Here is an 18,446-nt window from a genome sequence, read left to right on the forward strand (position 1 = left end):
ATTAACATCATTTTTATTCAAATCTTTCACATCTACTGCAGTCAGATTGACTGTGGCCACTCTTAATAACACCACTCACATGGCTGTGCACTTGTAATGACAAACCAAGGATGTTAAGAGGCTAAAAGCAGGTTTAGAACATGCCCCATTGAAGTCAACAGGGTGCGAATTTTGAAAGAGGATAACGCGGTGTAGGCAACACCGATTTTTGTTGTTTTTGTCTACTGACAGCACTCCAAATGTATAAAAAATGAGCTCAATGTTAAAATTGACCGGAGTTCTCCTTTAACTTTATTTATGAATGAATCAGCCGTTTGAACGATTCGAATGAATGAATGATTCAATGACGTACTCAGTAACACATTTACTGCCACCTTCTGGTAGTTTTTGTTTCATATGAGTATCATTTCATAAAAATAAGATATTTCCATATTATTCAAAAAAACCTATGCATAAAATTATAGAAATTCAGCCATCATTTACTCACCCTTAAGGCCATTAAAGCTTAAATGTTTATGTGTAATGAATTCTATGTTGAATATAAAAGAAATATAAAAATATATATGTATTCTAAAGCTACTTTTTGTATGTCTATTTGTTGCTTTTCACGTTTAACACAATAATGTCTTTAAATGACCATTTAGGCGGTAATTTCCCAGGCAAATTTGATGTGATTAATTTGCAATTAATTTGATTATTTAATTGCCACATCGTGTTGTTAATTAAATTTAAAATTGTAATCTATTGACAGCCCTTAATATATATATATATATATATATATATATATATATGTGTGTATGTATGTATGTTTGAGTGTAATTTTATTTTAAAAGAAACCAAAAAGTACAAAATGAGCAGTTACCATAGACTTTACATTGGATAGTGTGTTTTGGTATGATTTGCTTCAGAAAAATGTAGTTTAGTAATGTGATGTACCCGTATGATGAGTTGTAAGTGTGTCCTGTTGTGCACTGATAACCTGTTTTTAAAAACAAACTTTAATTTTTTAGCTGTGCTCATCAGGTTACCAGAGCAATGCCAGGATCATGTATTTCCGTCACACCTCCACCTCGGTGGCATCTTTGGCCCTGAATATGTTTTCCCTTACCGTCAATTACACAGTTGACTATAAAGTTTTCAAGCTCGAACTCCTTGGGTTAAGTATGCAAATCGCCCTATCTAGTTGAAACGAGGAAAGTGACTCAAGGGCCAAAAGTCATCCATGCACGTAGCTAATGTTAGCATGATGCTTCAACTTCCCATCGCTCTGGCATTCTAATTACTCAGGCTATCTTTCCCTCCGTCTGCGTTCTCCATCAATAACCTGCCATTTTTTAAACCAACGAAAGGACTTAAAATCAATATTTGCTGTCAACAAACAAATTGTGTAATCCCCTTTACTTTAAAGCGGAGCGTCTTTAGTTTGGCGGCCACTATTAAAAACTGAAAGGGATGAATGATTTAAAAGGATGTGTGATACCATCTCCATCAAAACAAACGACAGTGAAAAATGAACGCTGGCCGGATGACAGCAAGGAAAGGGGGGAAAACAGCACATTTAAATATTTAAATGCGCATCCGCCATAATGATAAATGACAACCGAAAACTAGAATCAAGTAGCTATTGATGCAGAAAATGAAATGGGGGAGAAACAGAGAGAGAGAGAAAGACAGAGAGATAGAGAGGAATTAACTGAAATAAGGTGTTGAATAGCATCACTTTCATCTTTTACTGTATGTTAGTCCAGCATTCAAACAGAAATCAGCATTCAATCACGCTTGTGTTGGCGAGTGGCCTAAGACTCAGTTGGGCTCTATGCACGGCGTTATTTCCGGTGAATGTGTAAGGATTCTCGATAACTTCCGCCGATCGTAGAGTCCAATGCAATACCGAGAATTTATATTGAATTTTATACTCCATGGTTATAATAAAGAAACGTTAGTCACAAAAACAGATAAAACAGACACCCCTCGTTGTGTTTATGCTTCTTTTTAAAATGATATTAAATAAACATAACTATATATAAAATTACATCTAAACGTATGTACGTTTCGTTTCAAAGACGGGAGGACAGTAAATTTTGAAGTCTCTGCCATAATCCCGTTTTCCTCGGTTCTCCTCCGCTTAAATCTCAACAACTGGAAACTGACGAGCATCCTTGCGTCAAATGCGATACTCACGCGTGCATATAGCACATTAGAAATAACGATCACATATGACCACTATTTTCCTGAAGTAGCATACAGTGCCGGTAAAAAGTTTGGAAACTACTATTTTTAATCTTTTTGAAGTTTCCTATGCTTATTAAGCCTGCATTTATTTGATCAAAAATACAGAAAAAAACAGTAATATTGTCAAATATTATTACAATTTAATATAAAATTTAAAATGTAATTTATTTCTGTGATGCAAAGCTAAATTTTCATTAGTAATTACCCCAGTCTTCAGTCACATGATCCTTCAAAAATCATTCAGATCACAGATCTGGTATTATCTGAATGAGCAGATTCTCTTCTTAAATTCGATACATAGCATTTACTTAACTTTCATCTCATTGTAAAAAAAAAAAATATCAAGGCTGAGCAGACGGGGAGGGTTGCAACACTGTACTATGTACTTATACTGGAACCCAATTGTAGCTTTGTTGTTTTAAATGGAAAATGTTTCCTCATTTGTTTACTATTTATTTAAATGCTTGCTTAAAATAGGGAATTATGTTTTTGATTGGAAATTATTAAAATCATACATTTGAGTAAATTTAATTTAACAAAATAAATTAAAGTTCAAAAGTTTGGGTTAAGTAAGAAATGTTTTTAAGAAATGAATATGTTTGTTCAGGAAGGATGCATTTAATTTATTAAAAGTAACATTAAATAATTTATAATGTTCCAAAGCATTTCTATTTCAAATAAATGCTGTTCTTTCTATTCATCAAAAAATCCTGGAAAAAATGTTTTACTGTTTCCACAGCACAAATGTTTTCAACATTGACAATGATAAGAAATACTTCTTGAGCAGCATATTAGAATGATACAATGTAATAAAAAAAATTCACCTCATGCAAGGGGCTCTGTGATTTTTACTATTTATTTGTTTTATTTATTTATTAATTTTTGAAAGGGACAAAGCATGTTGATGAACATTTGTACAGAATGCAAGATGTAAACAAGCCGGATTATAGCAGTATTGCTAATTTACGTCCGTAGTCCCTAGGCAGGTACACACAATAACAAATACTCAATAAACACAAGACTCAACTAAAAACACAATACATAAAAAACGTCACAAAAATTACTACGAAAAATGCTTTTTAAAAGTGTGATAAGTAACATTTTTGTATTGACTGTGGCAAACTATTAAAGCTACACTGTGTAACTCTTTTAGTTTATTCTTAGCTAAAAACACTTAGTTCTTTCAAAAATATATGTGCTCATTAATGTATATTTACTTCGTTCAAGTAATAAAGTATTCTCGTGAGTGTATAATATGCCATTGAAAATACATACGGGTAAGGGGTTCTAATGTTGAAAGTGTCCATCTTGAATGTACATTAGCCAAAGAGGGACATACCCGTTAATTCAAGCAGTGTTGTAGTCGAGACCACCTCACTCGAGTCCGAGTCGACACCGAGTCCATAGACCTTATTCAGAGCAGCGCCATGACAGGTATGAAAGTGAGGCTGTGAGGGATAGACTTACTGTGTTTTCAATGGCATCCGCTGTAAAAAGCGGAATAAAGCTCCTAGATTACTTACAATTTTCCACAGCTTACATTGTCAGGAGTTTTTTGTCAACTGACATTTCATTGAAAGGTATTTTTCATGTGTTTCATGAGCAGAACAATCCGAAAACACATTAAATAACCATACAGCCCATTGAAGAGATGCAAGTCTACCCCTCACAGCCTCGCTTTCATTCTCATTAAAAATCAAAGATGGCGCTGCCGTGAATAAGGCGTATAGAGAGTCGAGTCCGAGTCAAGACCGAGTCCATAGAGAGTCGAGTCCGAGTCGAGTCCGAGACCAGAGACGGTCGAGTCCGAGTCGAGACCGAGACCAGTGAGGGTTGATTACCTAATTTACTTTTACTTAGAGAAATCCTTTTTTTTTTTTTTTTTTACTGAATTTACTTAGAGTTTAAAAAATATGTTTAAAAAAATTTGGGGTAAAAAGGCCACATAGTAGGTGGTGTTAAAAGTAATTTTATTAAAATTTGTTATGCGCAGTTGCGCACTAGAAAATCACCAATCACTGGGCGTGTCAATCAATTTAAAGAAATATTTTATTAACATACATTAATAATCATGAAAAATATTTTTAATTGAACTCGAGTGGACTCGGGAATAATTCCGAGTCCTAAAAAAAAAATGTTAGAGTACGAGTCAATTCCGAGTCCAAATGGACACGAGTCCATGACAAGACCAAGACCATTAAAATATGGTCTTGAGACCGAGTCCGAGACGAGTCCGAGTCTCGAGTACTACAACACTGAATTCAAGCTTCGCCTTTCGCGTTTACGTTTGAGTTAACACTCATGGACGAGGTCGAACTGGAAGCCATGTTAATCTCGGACTACATTGGCCACCGTAGGAGTTAAAACGAAATCGGAATTGAGAGGAACAGAAACTAATATTCACTTAATAATCATATACATTTTCACCGCTAGATGGGGGTAAAAATCACACAGTGTAGCTTTAAAATATTTGCTCCCTATCACTGATCAGTATTTACAATAGAGTATTTACACTACTGTTTTTGTATTATCAACTATTCAAAGGGTGGAGAAAACACTTTACAAATCCATTTCCCCACTTCATTTATGTTGTAAAAAATTCGCAAAAGCCCATTCTTGAATGGTAACTGCTTCTCTCACCCCCTGACTGCTGTGTGTGTTTCTACAGGGGAACAGTGTGGAGATGTCCATGTGGCTTCCCAAGAAGACTCAGCTTCTGGGCTGGTCTGAATCCCTGAAGAGGAGCGGCACTGAACTTCCTGCTGACTTTGACCAGCGGCTGACGGCCCTCAGGGGCAAATGGGATCAACTCGAGGTTGGTCTCTCTCCGTTCAGTCTACTGCTGTATGAACATGACATGTGTTTCTACTGCAACAAAGGAGCTATGAAACTTTTTGTCCTGTTTGGGAAATGGCTGTTAAAAGTCACATCAGTCCGGGGTTCCTTTATGGAAAGAAAGTGCTTCCTGAACAGCCGGCTCTCAAAGTCAGAGCTGCTCTGACACAGGTGAGTGTCACACCTTGATCCTGATCTTTCCTTGATCCAAAGCACCCTGCTGAGATGAGAGGGAAGCAGGCAGGTAGGGAAGGTTTAGAGCTGAGAATGCAAGAAAAGTTGGGACGACATTGTCAGAATAAAAGCACTGCGTACATGCATCTTAAAACACGTTTGTTTGAACGCTCCCTTTGCGTCCAATAGACTTATTCCAAAGCTTGGTTACCGTTTCTTCTATTTTTAAGCTACTTGTACTTTCTTGCTGGATAAATGCAGCTGATGTATCACACATTTATCCAAAGTTATTTCCATTTGTAGTTTACTGTTAAAGGGTTTGGGGTCTTTAAGTTTGATTAATTTATGTAGAAATGACTACTTTTATATAGCGAGGACGCATTAAATTGATCAAAAGTGACAGTAAAGACATTTATAATGTTACAAAAGATTTCTCTTTCAAATAAATTCTATTATTTTCTCTTTCATCAAAGTCTAAAACAAATTGTATCATGGTTTTCAGAAAAAATATGAGGGAGCACATCTGTTTTCAACATTGATAATAATAAGAAATGTTTCTTGAGCAGCAAATCAGCTTATTAGAATGATTTCTGAAGGATCATGTGACCATCTTGCCAACACAGTAATAAATGACACAATAAATTAAAGACTTGGATGTAAACGCACACTGCTGTGAGTGGAAAATAGTTTTGCATATTATAATGAGTTTCAGTTACAGGATATTCTTATAATATGATGACCTCTTAGATGTCAAAAGCTTGAGGAAAATTTGATTTCTCAGTTCATCACCCCTTTAAAATAAAAGTAAAAACAATGGAGCAAATACAATTGAAAAAAGGTAAAAATGAAAAACTGTTGAACCTACTAATAATAATAGCTTTACAGAAATAGAATTAAATAATCAAATATAAAAATAAAACTGTTTCCCAACTGTTTGTTTACTTAAGACATAACGACTGCATTAAAGTGTGTATTAGTCCGTTTAAGCGCACACCTGAAACCCAAAGCCACTTGGTTGTCAGTGTTTCCCTCTGACTCGGAGCAGGCGCACAGAAAGCCGCCTCAATACGTTTAACTCTTTTTATTCCAGCAGGAGATTATATATTACAACAGTGATGTTACATGGCTAATTTGGATGTTACGTCCAAGGAGCAATGCGCCACTTTAAGGGAAATGAACAGAATGCGGCATCATGCTTTCATAAACATTGGAAGCCAAAATCAAAACTAAAATTCTATAAATGCATCCCTAGTCATTAAATCTTTTTTTGAGAGTAATGGGGCAACTTGCGCACTGTGTATAGGGAGGACCTAGCCTGGATGCCAGGCCGAACTCCGCCCACAAAATTTTTTGGTCGGGAAGTTCGGTCTGGACTCGATCCATTAAGGAGAAATTATGATCAGGCAAGAAATGATCGGGCCAATCAAATTGCCAGGGCGGGCTTTATACGATGATGGACAGGTGATCTGCAAGGACGTAATCATCACGTTATCAAAGAGCGCTAACTGATTTCCCTCAGAGATGTCTGCAGCTGGAGAATTGAGATGTACAGATTCCGCTGTCACGTCTTTTGTAAAATAAATCGACAGTGCATTAATTTTAATAGACAAACAGAAAACTGCAATCAAGGTATTTGTCGATCGGAAAGATATTTTTGGCGTCCTTCCTACATGATTCGGGAAAACTGTAACTTATCAGCTGGCTCTGACGGTCGTTAAGAAGATTGGACGTAATGAAAAGCCTGTGGTCGTTGTGGTTTCTCCTTTGGTGGCACTCATGGAGAAGTAAGTAAAAGAAGCAACACTCGTTGTTTAACTTCTAAAATAAATAAAGTTAGGCTACGTTCTGTATTTGAAAAATGCGCTATGCAAAGGCGTTGACTTACTGCGTTGCTCTGATTGGTTGTAGGTTTACCGACTATCCAATTGAGTGCAGAGTTTTTTTTTTCCTAGTTCGGTTATGACACGCCTCATAATCAAAGCCCAATGGAGTGGTCTCAGACTCATTTTCTTATTAGAAAATGAGTATGACGAAGTCAGGCTAGGGAGGACCGGCACTGCTCAAACTTTTTAACAGTAGTATATTTATGTGTATTTTATCAGTATGTTTGTTCCCTCAAAATTTAACCCATGCGATTTTAGCAGGGGAGTCTCGATAGAAGCAAGGTTAACCTGGTATATTTTTCTGTTGATATGAAAAATCCAACGCGTTCTCATCCTACGGCGTCATATAGTGACGCTTTTGAAATTTCGTCTATATATGGCTTTCTCCAGTGACATCTGAGTTGTTCTAAAATTCATCATTCTTAGAAACGCTTTGAAGGCCGACTGAAATGGTGAACGGGAACATGGTCTATGTAACATTAGCAACACATTATTAGTTGTTTAATAACGTAAAGAAGCAAAAGGCTAATCGCATTAATTACGAGCGATACCTTTGTGTTTACTACAGTTACTTCAGAAAAAAAATGACCGAGTGGGTCTTTGAGCTGGAGTGAGGGATTGGAGGTGGGGATAATTTGCATATTCATGGGTCCGTATATACTAAATGAAGCAAGGGTGTATTTAAGGGGGGCTTTAACCAAGGTGGTTTACTTGTGTTGTTACAGTGTTGGGAAAGTTAAATTTCTACATAAACGAGTTTAAAATGAACTAGTTCAGTTCATAGTTCATACTTCAAAAAAAGAACTTATTTTTTTTCCATATGTTACAAGCTTTTTTTTATTTTTATTATTGCCACAGCTCATATACAACCACAGACAACAAATATTTTATCGATGGGCAGTTTGCTTTGCACAGAAACGTACGATTTTTCCCATCCTCACCGACCTCGTCATAAAAACAGTTTAAAATGATCAAACGACGCCTCCTCGCTCGCAGCTTTGTCGACGGTGGCCGCGGTGCAACACTGGTGGCTGGTGTTGCCAGATTGGGTTTATTTTCACTACATATTAAGGCCCGTTTACGTGTGTTTTAGCCGGGTTTTCACCTGGAAGGCTCTATAGAAATCTGGCATCCTATTGTACGAAGTCAAACTGAGAGAGCGTGCGTTCACTGACACCAGAATGAACGCGTTCACAGCAACGTTCTTTAGGCAGTAATACAGTACGTTCAGTTCACGTTAGTCCAAAATATGAGCGTTCAATCAACGCGTTCAGGCACAACACTGGTGCTTTTCCACTGCTTGGTACGGCTCGGTACGGCTCACTTTTGGTGGGTTTTCCACTGTGTACAGTACCTAGTACATGGTACTTTTTTTAGTACCACCTCAGTTGAGGTTCCAAGCGAGACGTACCGATACTAGAATGTGACGTGTAAACACTAGGGCTGGGTAATAAATATCGATTTCTCGATATTAATCGATTCTCATTTTTACAAACCGATATCGATTCTTAAATCTCAAGAATCGATTAGTCATCCTGTTTCATTTGAATGAATGAGACATTGTATCGCGGCTGCGCGCATCCAACAAATCGCAATAATCTTTGTCCTTTGTTACTGTTGATATGAAACAAAGTCTCAATTTTCAAATTACGTCCATTTTCTTTAGAAATTCAAAAACATAAATAACGTTTTGGCGCTGTGGCGTGAGATCGCTCTGGCGCAGCTCTAGAGAAGCAGCAGCGCTGATCTCTCTTCCGGGTTAATAATATCAGTCACAGCGCGAAATAAACATGAATGAGCATCTGAAAGTGTGTTAAAAGATAGAGTACAACTTATCTAAATCCCTATCATTTCACATTGATTCGCTCAATCAGCGTTTCAACCGTGGAAAGACGTCAGTTAAACAGCTTGTAATCAATGCCATGTATCGTCATATTTACCTCAGAAAACCCACATAAACTCGTTAGTCCACACTCGTTAGTGTTCTTCAATATTTAATGCATATTTGAGTAAATCTGGCAAGTTTTTATGACAGCCACCATTTAAATGTTTATATTTCATATAATCTTCTTATTAAAAAAATAAATAAAAGTGTAATTTAAGTGTTTGTATAGCTACAAAACAGTTAATTATTACCTTCATATTAGGCCAATGAAGCCTAGTAGGCTACAACTAGACTATAGACCATAGTTTACAGCATTTAAGAGATTTGATTCCCTTGAGAAAAATTGCCATTTATTGTAACTGATATCCAAAATAATCGATATTGAATCGAATCTTGTGAATCGAAATCGAATCGAATTGTGAAATTTGTCTCAATACCCAGCCCTAGTGAACACTGCTGATCACTGATTGGTCAGAGAGAATCGTCACTACTAACTGGCTCAACCACCTGAACCAGTTAACGACCAGCTCTTCCTAATCTAGTTTTAGCTGCATTTTTCCTGCAGGGGTAATCACAAAGTTGACTATTTCACAAGGTGAAGTTACACAGCTCTTCACAGTGGTATAATGCTAAATAGTTTATCTTCACTAATAATGAGTAAACATATACACCCACATGGATATGCATCTGCAATGTTCCTCAAGATTAGCATAACAGCCTTTGCGTTTTTTTTCGGAGAGTTTCAAAGTGTCAAACAACTCACATCTTCCCTCTCTGTCGCAATCAAGCGTTAATTAGAATTACCCAGAAAAGGAATATTCACCGGCGCTCGGCCACGGCAAACTTTCTGACTGGCGTGAGCGTGCGCGACGCGTATTCGCGATGAGTGGCGTCTCGTTGGGGCGTGTGCGACAGGAATAAACCGTCAGCGGTGCGGAGAGTTCAATCTGAGCGTCGCTGCTCCCTGCACCACGCATTATGCCGTCTCAATTGCATATTAAACAAGCCTATCAAGTCAGCCATTGGCATCTGCTGTGCTGACACAAATTGTGAATTAAATGAAATTGATGTCCCCTGTCGTATATATTTATGAAGACAGACCATTCTCTGAAGTATTCTGCTTATGAAGAATTTATGATTGCAAACTGTTCCCGAACAAAATAAAGTGGCAATAAATTCCTGTTTTTTTGCCGTGTGACCCTCCAAGGGCATTGACTTCACCTCCCACTGAGACATTTGTTACTCAGAGAAAACAATGGCTGTATCTGGATTCCATTGATGCCCGTCAAATCATCTGTATTCAGATGAGTGGAAAGGACAGGGAACTAAAAGGAGAGAGAGAGAGAGAGAGAGGGGAATAAACGGTGGCAGTAGACTAGAGAGATTCTCCTCTTTGACCATGAAACTGCACTTTTTGGGCTTGATTGAATTAAATAGTTCATATTCCACACTTTTATAGCACTCTGCGACCCACATAATTAAACAAGCTGTTTTTCTACTATAGCTATGTAATGTTTATATGTAAATTTGTTTTATGATGTCATAATAATTCATTAGGAGCTGGTTAATAGTTAATATGTAAATGTGGGACCCCCACCCCCCCATACATTTTCTGAATTTCTTTTATGATGTTAGAATGTCTGCATAATCCATTGAAATACATTTCTTGTATCTGTTTCTTTTATGTCTGCTAAAGTAATTCAATAAGCAATTTAAATAAGCATCTGTTGTGCAGTATATCAACTCTTAAAATATATTAGAATATTGTCTACAGGAAATGGCATTTTCAACCCATTTTAGCCATTCTAAAATGTGATGTATTTTCAAATTAAACAAGGAGGAACAAAATTCACACTGTCGTTTAAGATGTGCTGGTAAGATTTTCTTATGTTTTTGAAAGAAGTCTGTTACGCTTACCACAGCAGAAATTATTTGATGAAAATAGTAATATTGTGAAATATTATTGCTAAATCCAAATTTTCAGCATCATTACTCCAGTCTTCTTGCATTGTTTACCTGTAGCTTTTGTTTCAATCTAACTGAATTCATTCTGATCGGTGAATCTGAATGTGGTCGTGTTTACATGAATGCTAAACAAGTGATCGGTTGATGTGCGTTTTAACATTGCTAAGAAAATTCCCGCTCCTCCGTAAGAGATACGAGACCGGTGCGTCTAACAGGTGTCGTTCATCGGTAATCACGCCACCGACGGCCCTCACTCGCCACAGTAAACATAGTGAATGGCGACTGTAGAACGCAAAAGCCGAATCCCGGACATTTTGGACGATCTCGAAACACATTTTCGGGCAGACTCATCACAGAGACTCACTAGTAGCCACTTGTTGTTTAACTACTGCGCTCTGTTACCAGTAAGCGTTGTCTCCTAGGGCGGCGAAGCAAGTGCATTCTGGGAGTTGTTGTCTTTCATCCACATAAGCCAAAAATACATTTTCTGGCTCTTCTTAGTCTAGAAAGCTCTAAATTCAAAAATAATTTCATATTTCTTCTACATAAATGACCCATTTTAAATACACATTCATCTTTCCAGAGGTGGAATGACCCTTTAATTTGTTTGTGGAAACAGTAATAGATTTTCCAGGATTATTTGATGAATAGAAAGTTCAAAAGAGCAGAATTTATTTGAAATAGATTTTTTTTTTTTTTTTTTACAATCTACAACCCTTGCTTTCAATTTTGTTCAATTTCATGGTAAAAATGTCTCTTTATGACAGGTGGTTGGAGGGGTTAAAAAATAAGAGGGATTGGTGATGTCAGCCGAAAAGGAAAGTAGTTTCATATGTGGAGTAAATGTTCACACTCTACGACCGCTAATGTCTCATAATATCACTATGAGATCTGATTTAGCCTCAGTCAGCCCAGCAGAAAACCTCAACATTTGTTTTCGGCCAGAACAACCCATTTTCACATTAAAGCTAAAATGTCCCTTGTCACTAAGTCGAACCGTCCATTTCCATTGCTATTAACACTTTGCTGACAGGAGAGATGTGTTAATAAAAGCCGGTCATGGGAGGAAGAAGCAGGCTGGATGTGTGTGTCCAAACCCTGAGAACTTAATTGGTGCTGTATGTTGATATAGCCACTTCATTGCTGCGTCATAATCACATCTGTTTCCATTCCAGCTTCCCGACACACGGCACACATAAAGGAAAGACAATTACAGCAGCCAGTGTGTGTATTAATTGGATAATGGTGTGTATTGTGCTTGCAATTGCCATCTCAGTATACAAGGTTCAACCTGTCTCTAAAAAATGCGATTCCCAGGCAGATGGGAATACACACACACACACACACGCACAGGGAGTCTGCAGCTCAGCATGGTTCCCGCTTCTCTTGCTGTCAGTCGGAGAAAATTGTTCAGCGGAGCCCATTTCTAAAATCATTGGTGTGTTTTTTGCTGCTGATTGTTTGCTATTCAACAAACATTTGAATGTTGCTCTAAAATGCCACTTTGTGCGATGAGATTTTAACCCCTTCAGACTCATCAGATGAAACTGCCTGTTATCAGACACTTCAGGCGTACAGCAGCGGTGTGGTACAGCAGTCATCACCACATCTCTCTTCTTATTTAAACCCAAATAATACGAGTCGTATAAAGCAGTTCAGTGCATTTAAGTTGTTCTAGCCTGATGTCTGAATGAATTTTGTCTTTGTGTTTGTATGTTTAGTGGATCAACACTAAACATATGCTTTTGATTGTTTGCATAGTTTAAATGTGGGATTTGTGGAAAGACCGTAGTAAACTCGTGCACCTTAAAGTCATGAAATGATGTGCTATAAATAAATTATATTTGCAATAAAATATGATTTCCTTACACTTAAAAACTAGTTGTAATCACTCCCCACTATTTTTTTTTTGTAGTTCTTATTTTATTTTATTTATTTATTTTTTGGTTTTGTTAAAAGGGTCATGAAACCCCCTCTTTCAGCTCAAGTCTAACTCACAATCTTTTTGAAAAAAGCAACTTAAATGGGCGTAGATAGCTGTGAGAAGAAGGGAGGGAGTGGGTGTGGTATGGCCATCACTGTCATGCCAATGTCCCATGCATATCGACTGTCACTAAAAAGCAGTGGTAAAACGTGAGGGAATGCTAGATTATTTTAAATAGCTGGCAAAGTTAAAGTCTTATGAAATACTCTGACACTTTATTATTGTCCTTGCAAAAGTAACTGAACGCCCTGCTACATGTAATTCTATTTAAAACATATTAATGCAGGCTACGTGTATAATTATAATGTCATATAAATAAATATATAGTGGTTTATACTCTCTAAAAATGTTGGGGTTGTTTTAACCCTACTTTGGGTCAAATATTGACAAACCCAAACATTGGGTTAAAAATGTAATTTAAAAATGTAACGCAATGGCTGGGTTTGTCCATATTTGACCCAAAGTTGGGTTAAAACAACCCAGCATTTTTTAGAGTGTTTAGACACTGTAAATGCATTTTAAAATTATTAATTTTCCACTTAAAAAAATCGCAGCCTAGATCTGCGCGCCCCCTGAACTCTCATAATAAAGATGGCTCTGCGGAGGCGGATGACTTCTCATTTTAGACACACACACACACACACACACACCTCTGAAGGGATAGAAAAGTCGGATGACTTCTCATTTTAGACACACACACACACACACACACACCTCTGAAGGGATAGAAAAGTCCTTGGGACTTGATACCGCATCACTCGCAAGAAGCAACTTGGGTTGGTTGTCAACAAGGCGAAGTCCACCATTCTCCACTTCTCGCAGTTTGCGACACAAACTATTGTTTAGATGTGTCCATGGTTGATGGAAAACCAACCATCCAGAGCCAGAGTCTAGCCCTGGCATCATCACAGGGAAACATATTCAACACACTTGGATTTTTGCACCATGAAAACAAACACTTGCGTCCCACGATTGCCTCTCTCATCTACTACGCGATATCACGGTTTGACGTGTCTGTCATTGGAAAGATCCACGTGGTGTCGTGAATAATTAAGGGACCGTGTCTTCTCATAGGATATAAAAACTCAGTCTCATTAATAATTCTGAGACACCGATGAGTCATCAACACACTCACAGTGAGGACATGATGGAGATTTTAAACCTGGAAGACGAAAAAAAAAAACGGAAAAAAACTCAAATTTAACCATTTTAACCCTACTATTATATCTAACAGATGCTAACATTGTCTTCAATGGTGGTCAACACAAATACCTCTGTTAAAATCTCAGAAAATGTGGTTTGGGGTTTCATGAGCTAAATGAAATGAATAAAGACCCTTTATTATTTAGTGTATTTTGTTTTATTTTATGACTTTTTTAGTATATATATTTTCATGTATCATAATACCTTGTTACTACATTGAAATAGGTATATCAGATATGGGAAATTGGACTATCCTGTCATGTTTGTTTCTTGACTGTGCTTGTGTGACACATCTGTTTTTGTCCAATCAGAAAACCCTGGCGGAGCATGTGGAGCCCAGTGTGGGCCAGCGGAGTCAGCGTGAACTTCTCTCTCCAGACACCAATAGGATGGTGACCCAGCTGGAGAGCCGGATAAAGGAGTTAAAGAGCTGGCTGAGAGACACCGAGCTCTTCATCTTCAATCTGAATCTCAGACCAGACGCACAACAATGTGAGGGCAGCACGCAGGACGCTGATGCCATCAAACAGCTGCAGCACTTCAAGGTGAGTATGAAGAAGAGGCTATCTAGAGTTTACTTCAGGTTTTGCATGTCATGGCTGTTGGTCTTTTTTACAGGTCTAGATCCTTTGCCGTTAAAGCTGCCATTTCTGCTCCACTAGCAGAATTTCAAAAATGATAAATGTTCTCAGACAAACACTAAATATATGCTAAATAAATATGTTTAGTGTAAGGTAAAACTTCCGAAATCTCCGTGTAAACAATGCGTGACGTAGACGTGCGAGAGATCACTTTCGGCGTAACGTTGGACACGGTTCGATCAGTTCGATGGCTGTTAACAAGAGGTAAAAACTATATAAATACTGTTTGTTTTCTCACACAAACCGCTCGTTTCGTGTCTTAGGCCATCAGTGTGTACTTACATTTACGAGTCATTAAATCATGTTTAATTTTGACTTCTCTGTGCATGCTCTTTGAGGTGGACCCCCTAAACCTGCATTATATGACTGACAGACAAGAACGGTTTGACCAAAAAATGCTGTGGAAACAAAGACTAAAACATGTCAAAAATTAATTTCAAAGTGAACTATCCCTTTAAGGAACCATTTTTTTTCCTTTTCTTTTTTTTTCCTGATGTAGCCATGTAAATGTCAAAGCCTATTAAATGTTAAAATTATGGCTTTTCAATTAATGCCGTGATGTTGAATGGCTATAATTACTAATTTCATTCATAGAAATATCCAATTAATAGAGACATCAATAGCAGTATTGGTATTATTGATTTTGACATTCATTCATGGTACTTGGTAAAAAAACAAAAAAAGTTGCCATTAAACATTTAAAATATACAGTCTTTATCGGTTCTACATTAATTTTGCCTAAAATAAATGGCTAAGATTAATGTTAAGTGCAATAAATCACGCTACGCAATTACAGAAAAATATGTGATTTAGTTAATTGCTTGACAGCTAGAAGGGTCAGAGCAGTATAAAGTATACTTAAAGTTTTAGAGGATAAGAGTTGAATTAAGTTATTCATATTATTATATTTAATTTCCCTTTCCCTTTAGTTTTCCGATTTGTAATTCCCTAATTTACGATCATTTACAAAAGTTTATCTCCTATCGCTTGCGTTTTCCCTCATTACATATTTTGGATACTTTGACACAGCTTTTCAATAAGAGCGTAGTTCTCTCAGCTCAGTTTTAACATTTATCACACATTTGACTATTTTTAAATCTGTCCCACAGAATTCCATGGCATAATTTCTGAGGGCATCGGCCATCGAAAAACCTATAATGGTCGAGCACTACATATCAGTACCTAGCACTGTACAACACCTGTATACCTGCTGAGACTTTGCTTTTTCAGAGAAGCTTTCACTAAACCACAATGCACACTTACACTAGAATACATGACGGCATCATGTCAGGTAGTCTGGTTGTATAGCACATAAACACAAAAATGAAACTGCTTAGTCAAACTGCACAGGAGAGAGCCGCTCTCTAAATAAACAACCTGCTTCGCTTGATCCGTGCTCCTTTAATAAATACAGGGCAAAAAGCACACATCAAATCCGCTGATAGTTGGGGGCCTTAAGCACATAAATAGGTAATTTCGCGCAAATTCATCTAAAAGCGCCAAATTTGGCACAGATGTAGCTCAGGTCATACTGAAATGATTTAGCTAGGGCGCCGGAGCCAGCGACCTTCGGGGCCAAGATGGCGGCCAAATCCAATATGGCCGCTGCCCGAAAAGGGTTCCGGCTATAACTTTTGAACCACATGAGTTACAAATACAAACTTGATATGTTTTTCAGCTTAATTGATCATGGGAAACACATAGAAATGTTTATATTTATGACCCAGTATATTTGGACCCCTTGATCCTCCAATTCCAATATGGCGCTGTCCAAAAAAGCAGTTTGGGCTGAAGAATGGGGCCTTACATCCCATTGTTCGCGCAAATTCATATACAAGCACCAAATTTGGCACAGATGTAGCTGAGGGCATACTGAAATGATTTAGCCAGGGCGCCCAAGCCAATGGTCCCTGAGACCAAGATGGCGGCCAAATCCAATATGGCCGCCGCCTAAAAGGGATTCGACTATAGCTTTTGAGCCAGATGAGATACAAATACAAACTTGATGTCTATTTTACCTTTTCTGGCGATGGGAAATCCATATGAATACTTGCATTTATGATTGGGTATATCAGGACCCCCCAAATTCACTAAATCCAATATGGCCGCCTAAAAGGGATTCGACTATAGCTTTTGAGCCAGATGAGATACAAATACAAACTTGATGTCTACTTTACCTTTTCTGGCTTTGGGAAACCCATATGAATACTTGCATTTATGATTGGGTATATCAGGAACCCCCAAATTCCCTAAATAAAACATGGCCGCTGTCCGAAAAAGGGTTTTGTTTTCAAATGTTTAACCAAATTCGCTACAAATGAGGATATGGTTTTATGTTTATTGATCACAGGAAGTCCATTGGCATATTTATATTTATGCTTGTGTAAGTCTGTATTCTTTTCAAGACTGTGGTTGAAAATCCTTTTTTTAATCACAACTTTTAAGGTTATTCTCAATGTTTATTAATTTCCTTATAAAAGTGAAATGCTTTTCAGTGTACCACAGGTGAATAAATGTCATCATATAAGAAAGAATAAGACACATTAATATTGCAAGGAAATATTTATTGTCAAATTGTTAAAATAATAATATACTCAATTTGTCCAAAAATCTTAAAGGTTTGCTTAGCATAACAAAAAAAAACAAAAAAAAAAACAAAACAAAACAGCAATACCATAAAAAAACAACAGTGAATTCTCATGGTCTCTCACATAAATTATCATTATAATCACCGGATCTCTCATCGTCTCCACCATCATAGTTTGTAAAACACCCTCACATGCACATATAGAAGTGCAACGAACTCCGGCTTTACAGCACTTGCAGTGCCCTCTACATGCTGTCTTGCAGTCACAGTGGAGGAGATATGGTGCAGGCTTTGACTCCGAGATTAGTCCAGTAAGGTTCCCAAGTCTTGCTCGTAGAGTCCCTATACCATCCCCATGCATTGAAATCTGGGATATCTTGCTGGACAGCGGCTGCCAGATTCCAATAGAAGCTGGCCTTCAGCAGTGCTCTTTTGATGTGCTGAATCAGTGCAGCTTGGGGTGGGAGGCAGGTTCTCGGGAGATTTGGTACCATTCGAGAAAAGGTGATGTCTAGCTTCATCTACACGGCTGGAATCACAGCTCTTGCTGTACATGATGATGACCATACGCTCCAGTCTTTGGACATGGACGTCATTGTTAATCTCTTCAGGCTCAAAGGTAAGGGTACCCAGGGATTCTGTGAGATCTGGTGTTGCCTCCCAAGCTGCCCATGCACTCTTTTTCCCATGGCCCAGGAAGGCTGAGGTTGTGGCAAGGATGACAACATCGCTGTCGACAGTCCGGACAAATGCCTTTTTATGGCCATTGGCCCCAGCATGGGTAGCTTTGGAGGCAACACCAGATCTCACAGAATCCCTGGGTACCCTTACCTTTGAGCCTGAAGAGATCAACAATGACGTCCATGTCCAAAGACTGGAGCGTATGGTCATCATCATGTACAGCAAGAGCTGTGGTTCCAGCCGTGTAGATGAAGCTAGACATCACCTTTTCTTGAATGGTACCAAATCTCCCGAGAACCTGCCTCCCACCCCAAGCTGCACTGATTCAGCACATCAAAAGAGCACTGCTGCAGGCCAGCTTCTATTGGAATCAGGC

General features: G+C 37.9%; 1 protein-coding gene across 3 annotated transcripts in view; it reads left to right on the top strand.

Annotated features, from left to right (window-relative positions):
- The window catches only part of akap6 (A-kinase anchoring protein 6), a 194,284-nt gene that overhangs the window by 146,615 nt on the left and 29,223 nt on the right, over positions 1–18,446 (top strand). For all 3 annotated transcript variants that reach the window (XM_089120155.1, XM_039681812.2, XM_089120154.1), the window contains exons 10-11: positions 4,901–5,047; positions 14,473–14,706. In XM_089120155.1, the coding sequence (XP_088976281.1) occupies positions 4,901–5,047; positions 14,473–14,706 (381 nt within the window). The remainder of the gene's footprint in view (positions 1–4,900; positions 5,048–14,472; positions 14,707–18,446) is intronic.

This window comes from Pimephales promelas, chromosome 15 (genome assembly GCF_988280905.1).
Source record: "Pimephales promelas chromosome 15, fPimPro1.hap1.1, whole genome shotgun sequence".
NCBI classification, from domain to species: Eukaryota; Metazoa; Chordata; class Actinopteri; order Cypriniformes; family Leuciscidae; genus Pimephales; species Pimephales promelas.